Source organism: Rhinolophus sinicus, linkage group LG13 (assembly GCF_036562045.2).
Source record: "Rhinolophus sinicus isolate RSC01 linkage group LG13, ASM3656204v1, whole genome shotgun sequence".
In the NCBI taxonomy this organism is placed as follows: domain Eukaryota; kingdom Metazoa; phylum Chordata; class Mammalia; order Chiroptera; family Rhinolophidae; genus Rhinolophus; species Rhinolophus sinicus.
Window position 1 is genome coordinate 5,514,236 of NC_133762.1, and position 12,410 is coordinate 5,526,645.

At 47.1% G+C, this 12,410-nt stretch overlaps 1 protein-coding gene across 5 annotated transcripts in view; it reads left to right on the forward strand.

Annotated features, from left to right (window-relative positions):
- Positions 1–4,406: 4,406 nt before the first annotated feature.
- Positions 4,407–12,410, forward strand: part of LOC109444914 (protein FAM169B) — a 59,081-nt gene continuing 51,077 nt past the window's right edge. For 3 of the 5 annotated variants that reach the window (XM_074317603.1, XM_074317605.1, XM_074317607.1), the window contains exon 1: positions 4,407–4,463. In XM_074317603.1, coding sequence (XP_074173704.1) covers positions 4,433–4,463 — 31 coding nt within the window. In that variant the 5' untranslated portion in view covers positions 4,407–4,432. Of the gene's footprint in view, positions 4,464–4,896; positions 5,184–12,410 lie in introns of those variants that run through there. The other 2 variants (XM_074317604.1, XM_074317606.1) reach the window with 2 other exon arrangements.

Consider the following 12,410-nt stretch of genomic DNA (forward strand, 5'->3'; position numbering starts at 1 on the left):
TTGTTTTGTCCTAAAATTTCCTCTAATTCTGCAATTAATGAAAAAGAAAATGAGAGAGAGAACATATTTTTACTTAGCCACAGTGATATGGCTACAATTGGATTCATCCCCACCCAGAAAAACACACACACATATTGTGAGTCTCCGAAATGAAAACGATCCAGAGCAGGATGGATTTTGAGATCTGACAATCTGCACTTTTATTTCTCTTTCCAGTGTAAAAAACAATTGCTGATGTCAAATGCAATCTTTAGGCTGATGAAATACAGTAAGCCTGAGAACGAATAAAGCAGCTAGAGAGTGATGTTTTATTCAGCAGAAAGCATAGTGATCTTCCTTACAAGTGAGATTCCCGGGAGGAAAATACTTGTAATCCTATTTGACTCTGGGATGAAGAGGGCAAGGTGTAACCCTCTCTCAGTGAACCAGAAAGCAAGTCACAGTGCGCACGCGTTCTCACCGGGGACGACACATGTGGGTTGCCAAGATTGCAGTATCCCAAGACCTAAAATATTTCACGTTTTGAACCAAACGTAGAACTTTGTGGGATTTGTTTTAAACGTCTCATTGGCAAGTTGTGACTTCCTGCTTAAGCAAGAAGAAAGGTTAAAAGGGTTTGTGTACTGCCCCTGACACAAACAGTGCTCTTACAACACATTTTGTGTGCCTCACATGAGTGAAATTTACTCAAACTGGTCAAATTCCTCTTGGGAGGTGGAGCAGTAAATCAGTCAGCAAGAAGCACTGGAAATTTAATAATAATAATAATAATAATAATAATAATACAAGTTCTCTTCTGTGTCAGATATCACTGCTTCCAGATTAGCTACTCATCTCTACCATAAAACATAAAACTCGGCCACACTGCCTCTTGTCAAAGCACTAACAGATTCTCCAAAAATGTCACTATACCATGGTAGCCTTTGGGGACTCACTCTTCCTTATTGCTTTGCCGTGTCAGCTTAATCCTCCAACAGAGGCCAGCGCACAATTTCTGTAAAGGGCTAGATAGTAGATACTTCAGGCTTTGCGGGCCACGTGGTCTCTGTTGCAACTGTTCAACTCTTGTAGCGTGAAAGCTGCCCTTCATGATATGCAAACGATGGGCGTGGTTGTTTCAGTAGTTATTAATGGATGCAGAATTTTGAATTGCATGTAATGCCCATGTGTCACAAATGGCTTTTTTTATGCTTCTTTCAGTTTTTTTTCTCCAGCTATTTACAAATGTGAAAACTATTCTTAGCTCACAGGCTGTCCAAAAATAGGCTGTAGTGTGCCAAAGCCTGCACCAGAATACAAGTTTTCTTCTGTAGGGCACTAGATATGGCTTGGTGATGGAGGGGCTCAGAACGAGTCACCCCAAGGTGTGCCTCTGTGGTATTTGGATTGATTAGAGCTGAAGGCAACTGGAACCTGCAGGCTCAAGAGAAACTTCTGCCCCTGCCCCTTACCTAGAAGACTTTGATTAGGGGTCTTGCCCATAATAAAAGCTAATCAGAGACAACCTTTTTTGACCTATCCACACAGCAGGGCAAACTTCTAATTATTGAACCTCTGCTCTTTTTATAGTCCTGCAGCGACCTTCCTCCCCTCTGAAGCCCCAAGGTGATCCCCAGCTCAGAATGTCATATATACCTCATTTTCCCCTTTCTGTCTTTGAACCTCTCATGTAATATGGGGTCTCTGACTATACATGTGGGATTCCCATACTTATGTATGTGATTGAATTTGGTCCTTTTCTCTTGGTAACCTACCTTATGTCTATTTGATTAATAAATCAAATAGCTGAAAGTTTCTTCCTTCCTCGCAATGATAAAGTGACCTTATGATATACACGAAAAAATTTTATGTTTAATGAATAATCGATTATGATGAAAATCAAAATGAGGATGAAGTGATTATTTATGATTTTTACTAGTCTGGAATTAGCTCACTTGAAGCAGTTATCAGTTAATACTTTTTTTCACCTGTGGATATGTAATTGCAGGTTGTCTTAGGGGGGGTTTTGCTCCAACACCCAGGTAAAGAGGGATCCTGAAACTATACTTCATCTTTTTGGAGATTTCAGACACCATAGATTCATGTTTTTAACCTTTCCCCTAAAGGACAGTTCTCAGATGCTTTGGGCATTTACTTATTTAAAAATTAAAAATTGAGACTTTTATAATATTCTGAAACAACCATTTAAAAATGTCTTAAAATAATTGGGGAATCGGTATTTTAGAGACCATATTACAATGCTGGAATTATCTTCAGCTTTCCATGGAAAACTGGTATAGAAGACCAGTTCCCTCACCTAGGAATTATGAAATAATAGCTTGAAAATTAGTGTTTAAAAATTTGTAGTATATTTCAGTGATAAATCATAAGGTAATATTTTCCCTGTATTTTATAGGAGAAAGGCATGCCTGTATTTTTCTTCTGTCTTATATTTTTTTCCTGTGAATTTTTGCTAAGCCTTGATTTTTTTTTTTTTTAAGGACTACATGTCCTTGACTGAAAATTAACAACTGTTTCAATAGGAATTTGTTTCCTTTTTAAAATCCAGTAGCTTGCTAGCTCTATTGTCTAAATACGGGATTTTTCTTTCCAATTTCACAAATACCTTGGGAATGGCTAGAACAGTTGTGTTCTTACCATTGAGGAAATTCCTGTGTAGATAAAAGGCCAGATGGACGACAGAACAGGGTGCTCACTGACCTCCTGGAGTGAAAGAGAAGGCCATACTGGAAACACGCTTCAGAGTTTCATGGGCCCATTATTTTCCGGCATGCATATATAGGTATTAGTCAAGAGCAATTTTAGTGTCCGAAGTGAGTGCTAAGCGGCTTAGTAGGTTTGAGGGAGGTTTAGAAATCCAACAATTTATCTTCAGACAATCTGATTGTCTACTTAGAAAACCTGTGATAATTGCCTTTAAAACTATTGGACCTCATCCAAGTGGCTGGATATGAGACTTACATATACGAAAGCCAATAGTTTTCTTATATACCAGTAATAACCAATTAGAAGATGGAATTGGGGAAAAGAAATTGCCCATTCAGAACAGCCAACAAATATCAGAAATGTGTAGGAATAAACCTAGCAAGAAATGTATTGGGTCTCTTTGTAAGAACTATAGAACTTGAGCCAAAAAACAAACAAACAAAACCCATAAAAGACCTAAATAAACCTAGGTGTGCTTACGTTCTTTGATGGGAAGACTCAAATCTTTAAAGATATTAGTGCTATGCAATTTGATATTCAAGCTCACGTGCTATTTCCTTAACGAGTTGGTTCAAATATTTGACAAGGAGGGGCTTGTCCGTCCAGATATCCAAACACATGATAAAGCTGTAGTAATTAAAGTAGTGTGATAGTGTCGACATAGTAAAAGAGTCAATAAAACGAGCCATACTGTCATCACTGTGGAAAATGACATCTCAGACTTCCAAGAGGTGCCTCAAGGGTGTCTGTAAGGGGAATCCCCAGTACCAGGATGTGGTAAGGGCCCACTGCAGCCTTGTGCAGTGGCAGCAGAAAGGGGGTGGGGTGCCCTGGTCCTCCCCAGGTCAGAGCAGCTGGGAGGCTCCCGTAGGACACTGTTTGCTGGGGTGGAAAGACAGGGCATACAGATGGGGTGAGAGTGGAGTACCAGGCAGGTGGACGATGCCCTTGAGGGGACCAGTCCAGAAGCACCGACTGCAGAGCTGCCAGCCAAAGAGGGGCGGCGCCAGCTGGCTGACCACAGGCCTTTGGGTTCCAGGGCTGTTGGCATTTTAGAACCACCCCTGTAAGAAAAACACCTTGAAACAAGCCGAAGAAATATGTACTAGAGAACAGTTGCCTCTCATTGAATTTTGCTGTTTCAAGTGGGTATGAGCTGGAACACTCAATAAAGTAAGGTATTAGTTATCAGGCAAAGCAGACACGTGACCGTTGTCAGGCGCACACAGAAAAGACTGGGACAGGCAGTAAAGATTAGCGGTGGCCTGCATTATGTGTGCCACTCAATTTTCATTTTTCACCTCCGAAAAAGTTCATATTTCAACTGTGTACATTTTCAAAAGGGGATAATGCGGAAGTTTCCTGTCCATAGAAACAGAAATAGAAGGAAGTGGGAAAGGGCACGGGAAGGGGGCTGCCGAGCCCAGGCCCACGACAAGGGCGAGGGGTGGGGGTGCGAACAGATTCCCTTTCCAAAGAATGAAGGGGAATGTAATACTTCTTGGTGGCGAACTTGCTTTGCAAACTGTGTAGGGAGCCGGGGGTCGCCACGGGAAGGGCACGGGGGCGGGCCCCGCGGAGAGGCAGCGTGGGGTAAGGGCGAGGGCAGCCCGGAGGAAGGAGCCGGGGCTGCCCCGGGGGCGGAGGCGGGGGCAGCGGGGAGGCGGAGACCGGGAGGTGAAATTGGGCAGCCCGGGGGCGGGCGCAGGGCGGCGGGCGCGGGAGCATGGAGGCTGCGGCGGCCGGCGGAGCCGCAGGTAAGGGGAGCCCGCCCGCGCGCCGCCCTCGCCGCCCCACAGCCCCTCCCAGCGTGTCGGGTTTCAATGGCTGGGCTGGCGGGTAGCTCGGCTCCCAGCGCTGCAAACCGAGCTGGTAAACAGCGCGCCGCGCGCGGCCAGGGAAACTTTCCCGGAGTCGGCGCCAGGGCTCCGCGAGCCGCGCACCTGTCGCCGCCGGGGAACGAGATGGGCTGGCGGGCGGGCGGCCCGGGACATCGGCTCGGGGTTTGGTGGGGCTCCGGCGCTCACCCCGGCAGGGGCAGCCCCCGAGGGGTCTCGGTCACGACTCTGCCTCCGCCCCCAGGGCCACCTGGTGCCTGGGCTTGGCGAGCTCCCTGCCTCAGTGGACTTGTCTGTGAAATGGGAACCGCACAGTGCGGGGGTGGGTGGGTGTGTGGGTGGGTGTCTATACAGCAGCTCGGGTTACAGCGGGCGCCCCTGCCGCCCCCCTCCAGGACTGCCAGTTCCGCCTGGGCACCGTGCTCTGCGCGGGCGGGGGCCCAGGCCCAGCAGGACGACTGGGGGAGCCTGGGTTTCAGGGCGCGCCCCAGGGCCCACAGTTTCCCGGGCCCCAGGCGGGGCCATGCCCGGCCCTCTCTCCCGAGAGAAAACACAAGTGGGACAAGTCAGCAAAGGAGATAGTGTTTACATGGAAGCAGGCTCGGGAGTGCTGGATGCTGAGAGGGCGGAGGCACCGAGGTTTGTGTAAGTGCGCTCTGCGATGGGGGACAACTACATGCGGTGTCCGAAGGACACGTGTCTCAGAACACATCTCCGTGGTTAAGCGCGGCTGACTGCAGCTGGTCCTCGAATAAAAACACCTGAAGTTTCATTGTAACACTGCTGAGATGCCTGGCAACCTCACTCTTGTTATATCAATTAGCCTATGGCAACGCTGGTTTCATCATACATGGCTTTGCTGAAAGTCAAGGAACCTGTGACGACTGGACTCGTGAGGACTTACTGTGTTTGCTCTTTTTACCTGCATTTGAAAGCTGTGTGACACTGAGTCGTTTTTTTCCCCCTGATTGCAAGTGAGTGAGTTAAGGAGGGAAGGTAGCAAAATGTATGAATTACTCAGTTACAGTTCTCATGAAAGTTTTCATTGGTCTAGAGAGTGAGAGAGTTTTGTCTCTCTTTTTAGAGGGGGAGATCCCGTTTCGTTTTTGACTTTTTTTATGTGGTCCTTTCTGGAATGTTGGTGGTCCTGGCTGTGGATAATGAATGCTGTTGCCAGTTCATGTTTAAGAACTGGGGCAAGAAAAAAAGTAACCTGCTCTTTTGATCTTGTTTCCTTTGTGTGCAAAATGGAGATTTTGCCCACTTCGGGACTTACTGTACAGAAATAGCTCGGAAGTTTTAACACTTAGCGCATGGCGCGTTTGTGCAGAGTTGCTCGGGCCATGCTGTCTTCCTTTCCTTGTGCCTCCGGGCGAGCGAGTGGTACCACCAGTTAGAGAATTGCTGCCAACCATCGTCTTGGAGCTCCGCACCTTCTACCCACTCTCACTCCATTTTAATGGGAAAGTAATGGTTAATTTCAATCTTCTGGAAAAGTGTATTGGCCTAAATGGTTTGAGGATTTTCCTCTATTTGTGTCAGCGTTTGCTGTGGCTTTCATGGTTGCTGATGACACAGCAGTTGCCCGTTAATCATTTCCATGTGTGCTAGACCCGAATGGACTGGGGACTTTGATAGCCTGTTTCCAGAAGGGGTTTGAGCAAATCATGTCTACGTGAGAATCCTTTCTCCTTTAGCAAGGAAGTGTTAAACTAAAACCTATGCTTTCAGCTAAGGCTGTGTCCAGTCCCCACTTAGCTCTGGCCCTAAATGTAGGGAGAAGGCATGTCACATTCCCATGGGAGTTGTGTTCTGTATCTAGATGCGGCTTCTCAATATGGGTGTGTCTGGTGGGAGGTATTATCCATGGGGGCCTTGGAGGTACCCCCAATAATTCAACACATGCCTCAGGGCCACACACATTCTCCCCCTGCCCTCCATTCTGGGAACGTGTATGTGTTTTTAATTTCCCTGATGCTGAAGACCGTCCTAGGTTCCACCAGCCCATCTGTTGCAGTCATTTCAGCTTGGAGCACAGAGGAAAGGAAAAAGAAAGCCAGACGGTCCCGTTCCATTACTCCCCTCATCCTTCACCTTGAACTTCTCTCAACTGAAAAATAAAGGACTTGAGCTGCTTTGAAAGGATTGGCTGAGACCCTGTTAGGCCCATCCTAGACAGAGAAGGCCATTTGTTTGTCCCCCCTTCTGTTTACACACAGAATTGCAGAATTTGTGAGAATTACTTATTTTATACTCTCCATTTAGGAAGTTGGTTTAGTGTTCCAATTTAGAACAATTAGGTGTTGGACAGTTTGCCCTGGAAATAAAGCAGAGCATTATAGATGGGAAAGCTAGCAAGCAAGGAAGAAAATCCACGACGACTTGAAGCTTGGGTTGGGGAACAGGGACCATGGTCACTCCACTGAAGGAACGACTCTCGGAGGGGGAAAACGTGATGTGATCTATCATAGTGTTTTCAGAATGTTTCAAGGTGCACCTCCAATTAGAAGTACTGAAGAGTTAGCCCGCCACACTAACTCCGGAGCTGAGGGGCCGTCTGCAAAGGCCAGTGCCTGCCCTGAGCTCGGGTGCTGAGTGGAGAGAGAGCAGAGCAGGTGGAGGCCTGGGGAGGGCCTCCCCTGGGCAGTGGGAGGAGAGGAGGGGAGGGTGCAACAGGAAGGCTCACCGAGGGAGACGTTCTGACAACCAGGTTTGAGACAGGGACCCAAGGGAGGAGAGACTAGAAAGAAAGGAAACCATAGGCAGAGCTGGGTTGGTCCCTAAGTAGGGCCAGGGGAAGGGAGAGGCTAGGAGGGAAGGGAAGGGAAGGGGTCAGTATGTTAGCGGACCCTGAAGGGGGCAGGCACAGCTGCTGTTTCAGAAGGGCTTGCAGGGACAGGAAGAGGGAGAAAGCTGAGCTTCAGGTGGTGGTATGAGTGAGGAAAGGTGGCATTTCCTTTTTGCTTTTGGGTGGGAGAGACTTGAATACATTTTTGGGAAATGCACCCTTAGGAGCACTTTACCGTACGCCAGGTATTGTGCTCAGGCCTTTCTAAGCATTACCTTAATTGGTCCTCATAATCAATAATAAACAGAGATACTGTTAGTACCCCCGTTTTACGGTGAGGAAGCTAAGGCACAGAGGTGTAACTTGCCCACGGTCACCTGGCTACGAGGTAGCAGTGTTGGCATTCAAATGGGGGTGGTGCTGGTGGTGGTCTGACTCCCAGGCAAAGGAACCGGTAATGAGGGTGAGGTTTGAGGGGAGCCCTCCCTTCCACACCCCCTAAAAAGTGGAGTCTCAGGAAGGAGATAACCCATGATCCAGTTCCTCAGAGATGACCTCATGTTAACATAAAACTTAAAAAGAAATGGAATAGTCATCATCCTTTTGGGGTCTCCTCTAGTTCAAGGTGTACAAGTGTGCCTGGAGAGCAATGTGGGGGATCTCAGTTCCTGGGGAGCAGGGCCTCCCTGGGGGCAGTGGGCCGGGCATTGAGACCCGTCACTGTCACAGGGTGCTTTGGGGCCCCGAGCGAGTCTCCATTCCTCCACTTGAGAGGTGGTCTCTCAGGTCTACTTGGCCAGCCCTTTGTCAGTGACTTCTGCCCCAGCAGACGTGATCTCTGTGAGGGCAGGGCCCGTCTTTCCTCCTTAGTGCCCTGCTCACACCTGGCATGGGCTCCATGAATGCGGGAGGGACGGGCTCCTTCCAGGTCCTGCTGAAGATGGTTCCGTGAGTTGCGTAGCTGGGAGTTTGCCGCAGCTTGGGTGTGTCAGGACGTGTGGGGAGGAAGCTGGCAGCCCACCTCCTGGAATGTCTTTCCAGAGGTCCTGCTCTTCCTGAGTGGGTCCTCCTAGTGGCCCAGGCATTTCGTATGCTGCCCTTGTGACTGTCTGACATACGCTGGTATCCATCCTATGGGTGGTTCTGGTTCACGCCCATCTCTAGCCCTGCAGGGCTGTGTTATATGTGTATCAAATGGGATCTGTACTGCGGGGGGCAGGGCCGGACATGGCTGGTTCCTGACCTGCTGGCGGGATGGAGTGAATGACCGGGCGGCCAGGCCTCAGGCTGGGCGGAGGAGGGCAGTGGGCATTGAGGTGTGTGCATCTGACCTTTGGAACCCTAGTCTGGTGACTGACTGACTGGCCTTAGCTGGGCTCCTGACAGCAGCTCGCTGGCTGCTCCTCTGATGACGTCATTTTCATCTCAACCGGGGAAACTGAACAGAAGATTATAGCAAATGGCTGTGTTTGCTGCCGTGCTGTGTGTGGTATAGAGACCAGCTTCAGGGCACAATTCAATGACACTTGTTGGCGAGATGCCCCTTGTGCCACGTGACTCTTAAAGTCGGGGTTCCTGGGTGGGGGGCCACTGCTGTTAAGGGACTGTTGGTAGCAGTTGAAGGTGTAGGGCCTGTGGATGACACAGCTGTGGTCCACAGTCCCATGCTGTTTAGTGCGCCCATCCTGTCCTCTGGGTTCCAAGGCCAGCAGTGAGCAAGCTGGGGTGGGGGTGAGGCACACAGCGTGTGTCGCTCCAAAGGCCACTGTCTGCTGAAATCCAGGCATGGCTTTCCCTGTCCGTCTGTCCATCCGTCCCCCTTTTCTGGCCCACTGGGAGCCTTCTCACATCACAGCCTTTGTGTTCCCTACTCCCCAACAGTGGCCTTGTTCCCGATTAAACAGGCCTATTGTCTGTTGAGGCATGGAAACCTTTCGATGCGTCTTTGCTCCTCCAAAGCAGCACAGATGTGTTGGCCACTGGGCAGAACCTGAGGCTGAGAGCTGGGGGCTCTGGGAAGGGGAGAGGGGAAGCGCCTGTCTGTGTGTATGCATGGTGGGGGCTCCCAAGCTCCGAAGCCGCCTGGACCGCTTGGTTTCCTTGACTTGCAGAAATTAAGATAAATGTGTTTTTCTTGGAAACCGAGTCTCTAACCACTACTCGCAAATTCCATTAACAGGCAGAGAAAGTCGTGTTCATTTTCTTGCGTTTTGCTGAAATAAACCTTAATCAAAATCCCTGAATGTTCCAGTCAGCGGTGAGTGCTTGAGAAGTCCGTGTTGTGTAGCTGTCACCATTGCGTGACATTGCCTCTCACCTCCCATTGCCCTTCTGTTAGGCTGCTACTCAGGGCATCTCACCAACACATGCGATGGCTTTGCTGGCAGGTGCATGTACGCGGATCGGGGGGCATAAAGCCCAAACAGTGAATTATAGTCGGTTGTTTGTTTTGACCTTTATGTTTTCCAGTAAGTGATTTCTGTAATCCACGTGTGTTGCCCACCTTGGGGCTATTAGAACATCTTGGGGGGGGAATTTAACCTATGCAGAAGGAAAGGTGTTGCTTTGTGTTTTTCATAATATATGAGTATTGAATAAACATAGTCTTCAAATCTTAAAAAATACTTGGGGTGAAAACACTAACAAAAGAAAATCTGTCCTGCAAAAGTGTAGTCTAGTTACTTGTTGATGAGTATGTTTTTAATCGTAACTGTTAAATATTGAATTAAATATGAGTTTAAATAAATAATTAAATATGAACTTAATTGAAGACAGAGCATCTTGTTTTTGTTTCTAGCCTTCTTTTAAATTGATATTACCCCATTGTTGCCCTAATTCCATTTTTTTTTCCTCCTGTTTTGAACTGTAACATCTGTGTTTCTATTCTTATAGGGGCTAACTTAGAAATTTTAGTGTGTACATTAACTTCAATTAATTCTGAAATTAATCAATTCTAAACTTTCTGTGGAATTATAAGGGCCTTACGATGCTTTCACTTCTTAATTTATGTGTCATTGTTAGCGGCATGTTAGTCTATTATGATTTTTTTTTTTTTTAACTCCTCAGAGAAGGTGTTTTTGTTTTTCCTGGTCAGCATTGGCTTTGATTTTATCAACCTGGTTCTCATTTTCTTTGCTCCCTTTCCTTCTTGACTCACTTCCTCTTGAGGTCATTTTCTTTTCCCCCGATGGGCATCCTGTAGAAATAACTTTAGTGAGGATCCGCTGGTCATCATCTCACTCGGGCTTTGTTTATTTCACCCACTTTTGCTTGATGGAGGATAAAAGCGATTTTCCTTTCGTGCTTGAAAACGGTTCTTCCATTGTCTTCTGGCTTCCATAGTTGCTGTTGAGAAGGCAGCTGTCAATGTCACTGTCATTCCTTTGGGACGGTCTGTCCTTCCCATCTGGCTGTTTTCATGGCCGTCGTTTTGTGTTTGTTGTTTTGCAGTTTGACCACAGTGTGTCTAGGTAGGGAGTTTTCTTTTTCTTCTTCCTGCTTTGGGGTTGGTTGGGATTCCAGAATGTGAGGATAGGTGTGTTTCATTAATTCTGAAAAAAACTTCAGTCATGATTTCTTCGCATCTTAACTCTTCCTAATTAATTTTTCCCCTGTGGAACTTCAAATAGGTTGTTACTGGACCTCATCATTCTACTCTCCATCTTTTTGAACTTGACCTTCATATTTTTCACCTGTTTTGTCTTTCTGTGCTGCATACTGGGTAGTTTCTTCAGATATATTTTCCAGTTTATTGGCAATTAAAGGCATTGATTTCTAGAAGCTCTCCTTCCTTTCCCCCTAGAATCTTATTGGGCAGTTAAAAAATATCTTGACCCTTTAAATTCACTATTTAAACTTCTTTAATATTCCTGTACTCTCTGTATTGGGTAAGTTCAATACCTGCGATCTTTGTGTGTCTGATGGTGTGGTTTCTGCTGTCCCTTTCATGGCAGTGTATTTCCTCATATGTTCAGAGATTTTTGAAATCAGGTCTGAATGACCCCAAACAAAGCTGGTGCTCTTGCCCTGATGCCCAAACCTCACTGTCTGTGTGGCCTGAAACTGGGGAGGTGTGACAAGGCAGCATCGTTTTGTGGGTGTTTCCCCTGTCTTTTCATACTGGCTTAGTTTGTTACACCTTAAGGAAAATATTTAGTATTTTAGAATAATGTACATCTTATTCTTCTGTTGGCAGACTCATCAATTTACCCCTTTGGAAAGGGCTAGGATCTCACCAGTCTTACAGTGTTTCCTGTGTTAGTTGATAAGCCTGTCACTATTGGAAAGCTACTAGTCGAATTTCATTGGTTTATACGGAGGGGAGGGGTTAGATGGGCAGCTGGGCCCCGCCCCCTGCACAGCCAGCTGGCGGCACTCTCTGCCATGTCCACTGCCCACCTCTGGCTCAAGCTTTGCCATCTCACCAACATCTCAGCACCTTCACTGCCCTCAATGGGGAAGAGTCTGCTGGAAATCTCAGGATCTGGGGCTGAGTTCCAACCCACTGCTAACTCTCCGTTTCTGACCTTCTGCGTCCGCATCTGAAAAATGGGGTTCGTGCTTTGTGCTTCCTTGGCTCAGAGTGAGGATGTAAGCGTCAAACAAATGAGGATTTGTGGAAGCCCTCTGTAAACTGGAACAAGTGTAAGGTGTAAAAAGGGACATTTTAATGTGAAACCATATCACTATTTTTCTCATACATTTCCCCCCAACTAGTACGTACTTGAGAAACTTTTTATCCATAGAAGACAGAATATTAACTTTCTTTCATATTCCCCCCCTCCCCTCTACCTGTGAACTTCCTTCTTGTGGCCGGCACATTTTAGTTAAATATTTCCTTGTATTTAATTTAATTTAGTTCCCATACCTCCACCGCCGCCCCTTTGGCAACCATCAGCTTGTTGTCTATATCTGTAAGTCTACGTCTTATTTTGCTTTGCCTTTCATATTTCTTTAATGAAAACTGAGCTGGTGTTAACCCTGACGCAATGTTTGTATTCGGCATGTGCTGCTTCATTGACTCCGCAGTTTTATGTGGAGGCAGCCAGGGCCCTTACGCAGATGCAGCTACCTCCACT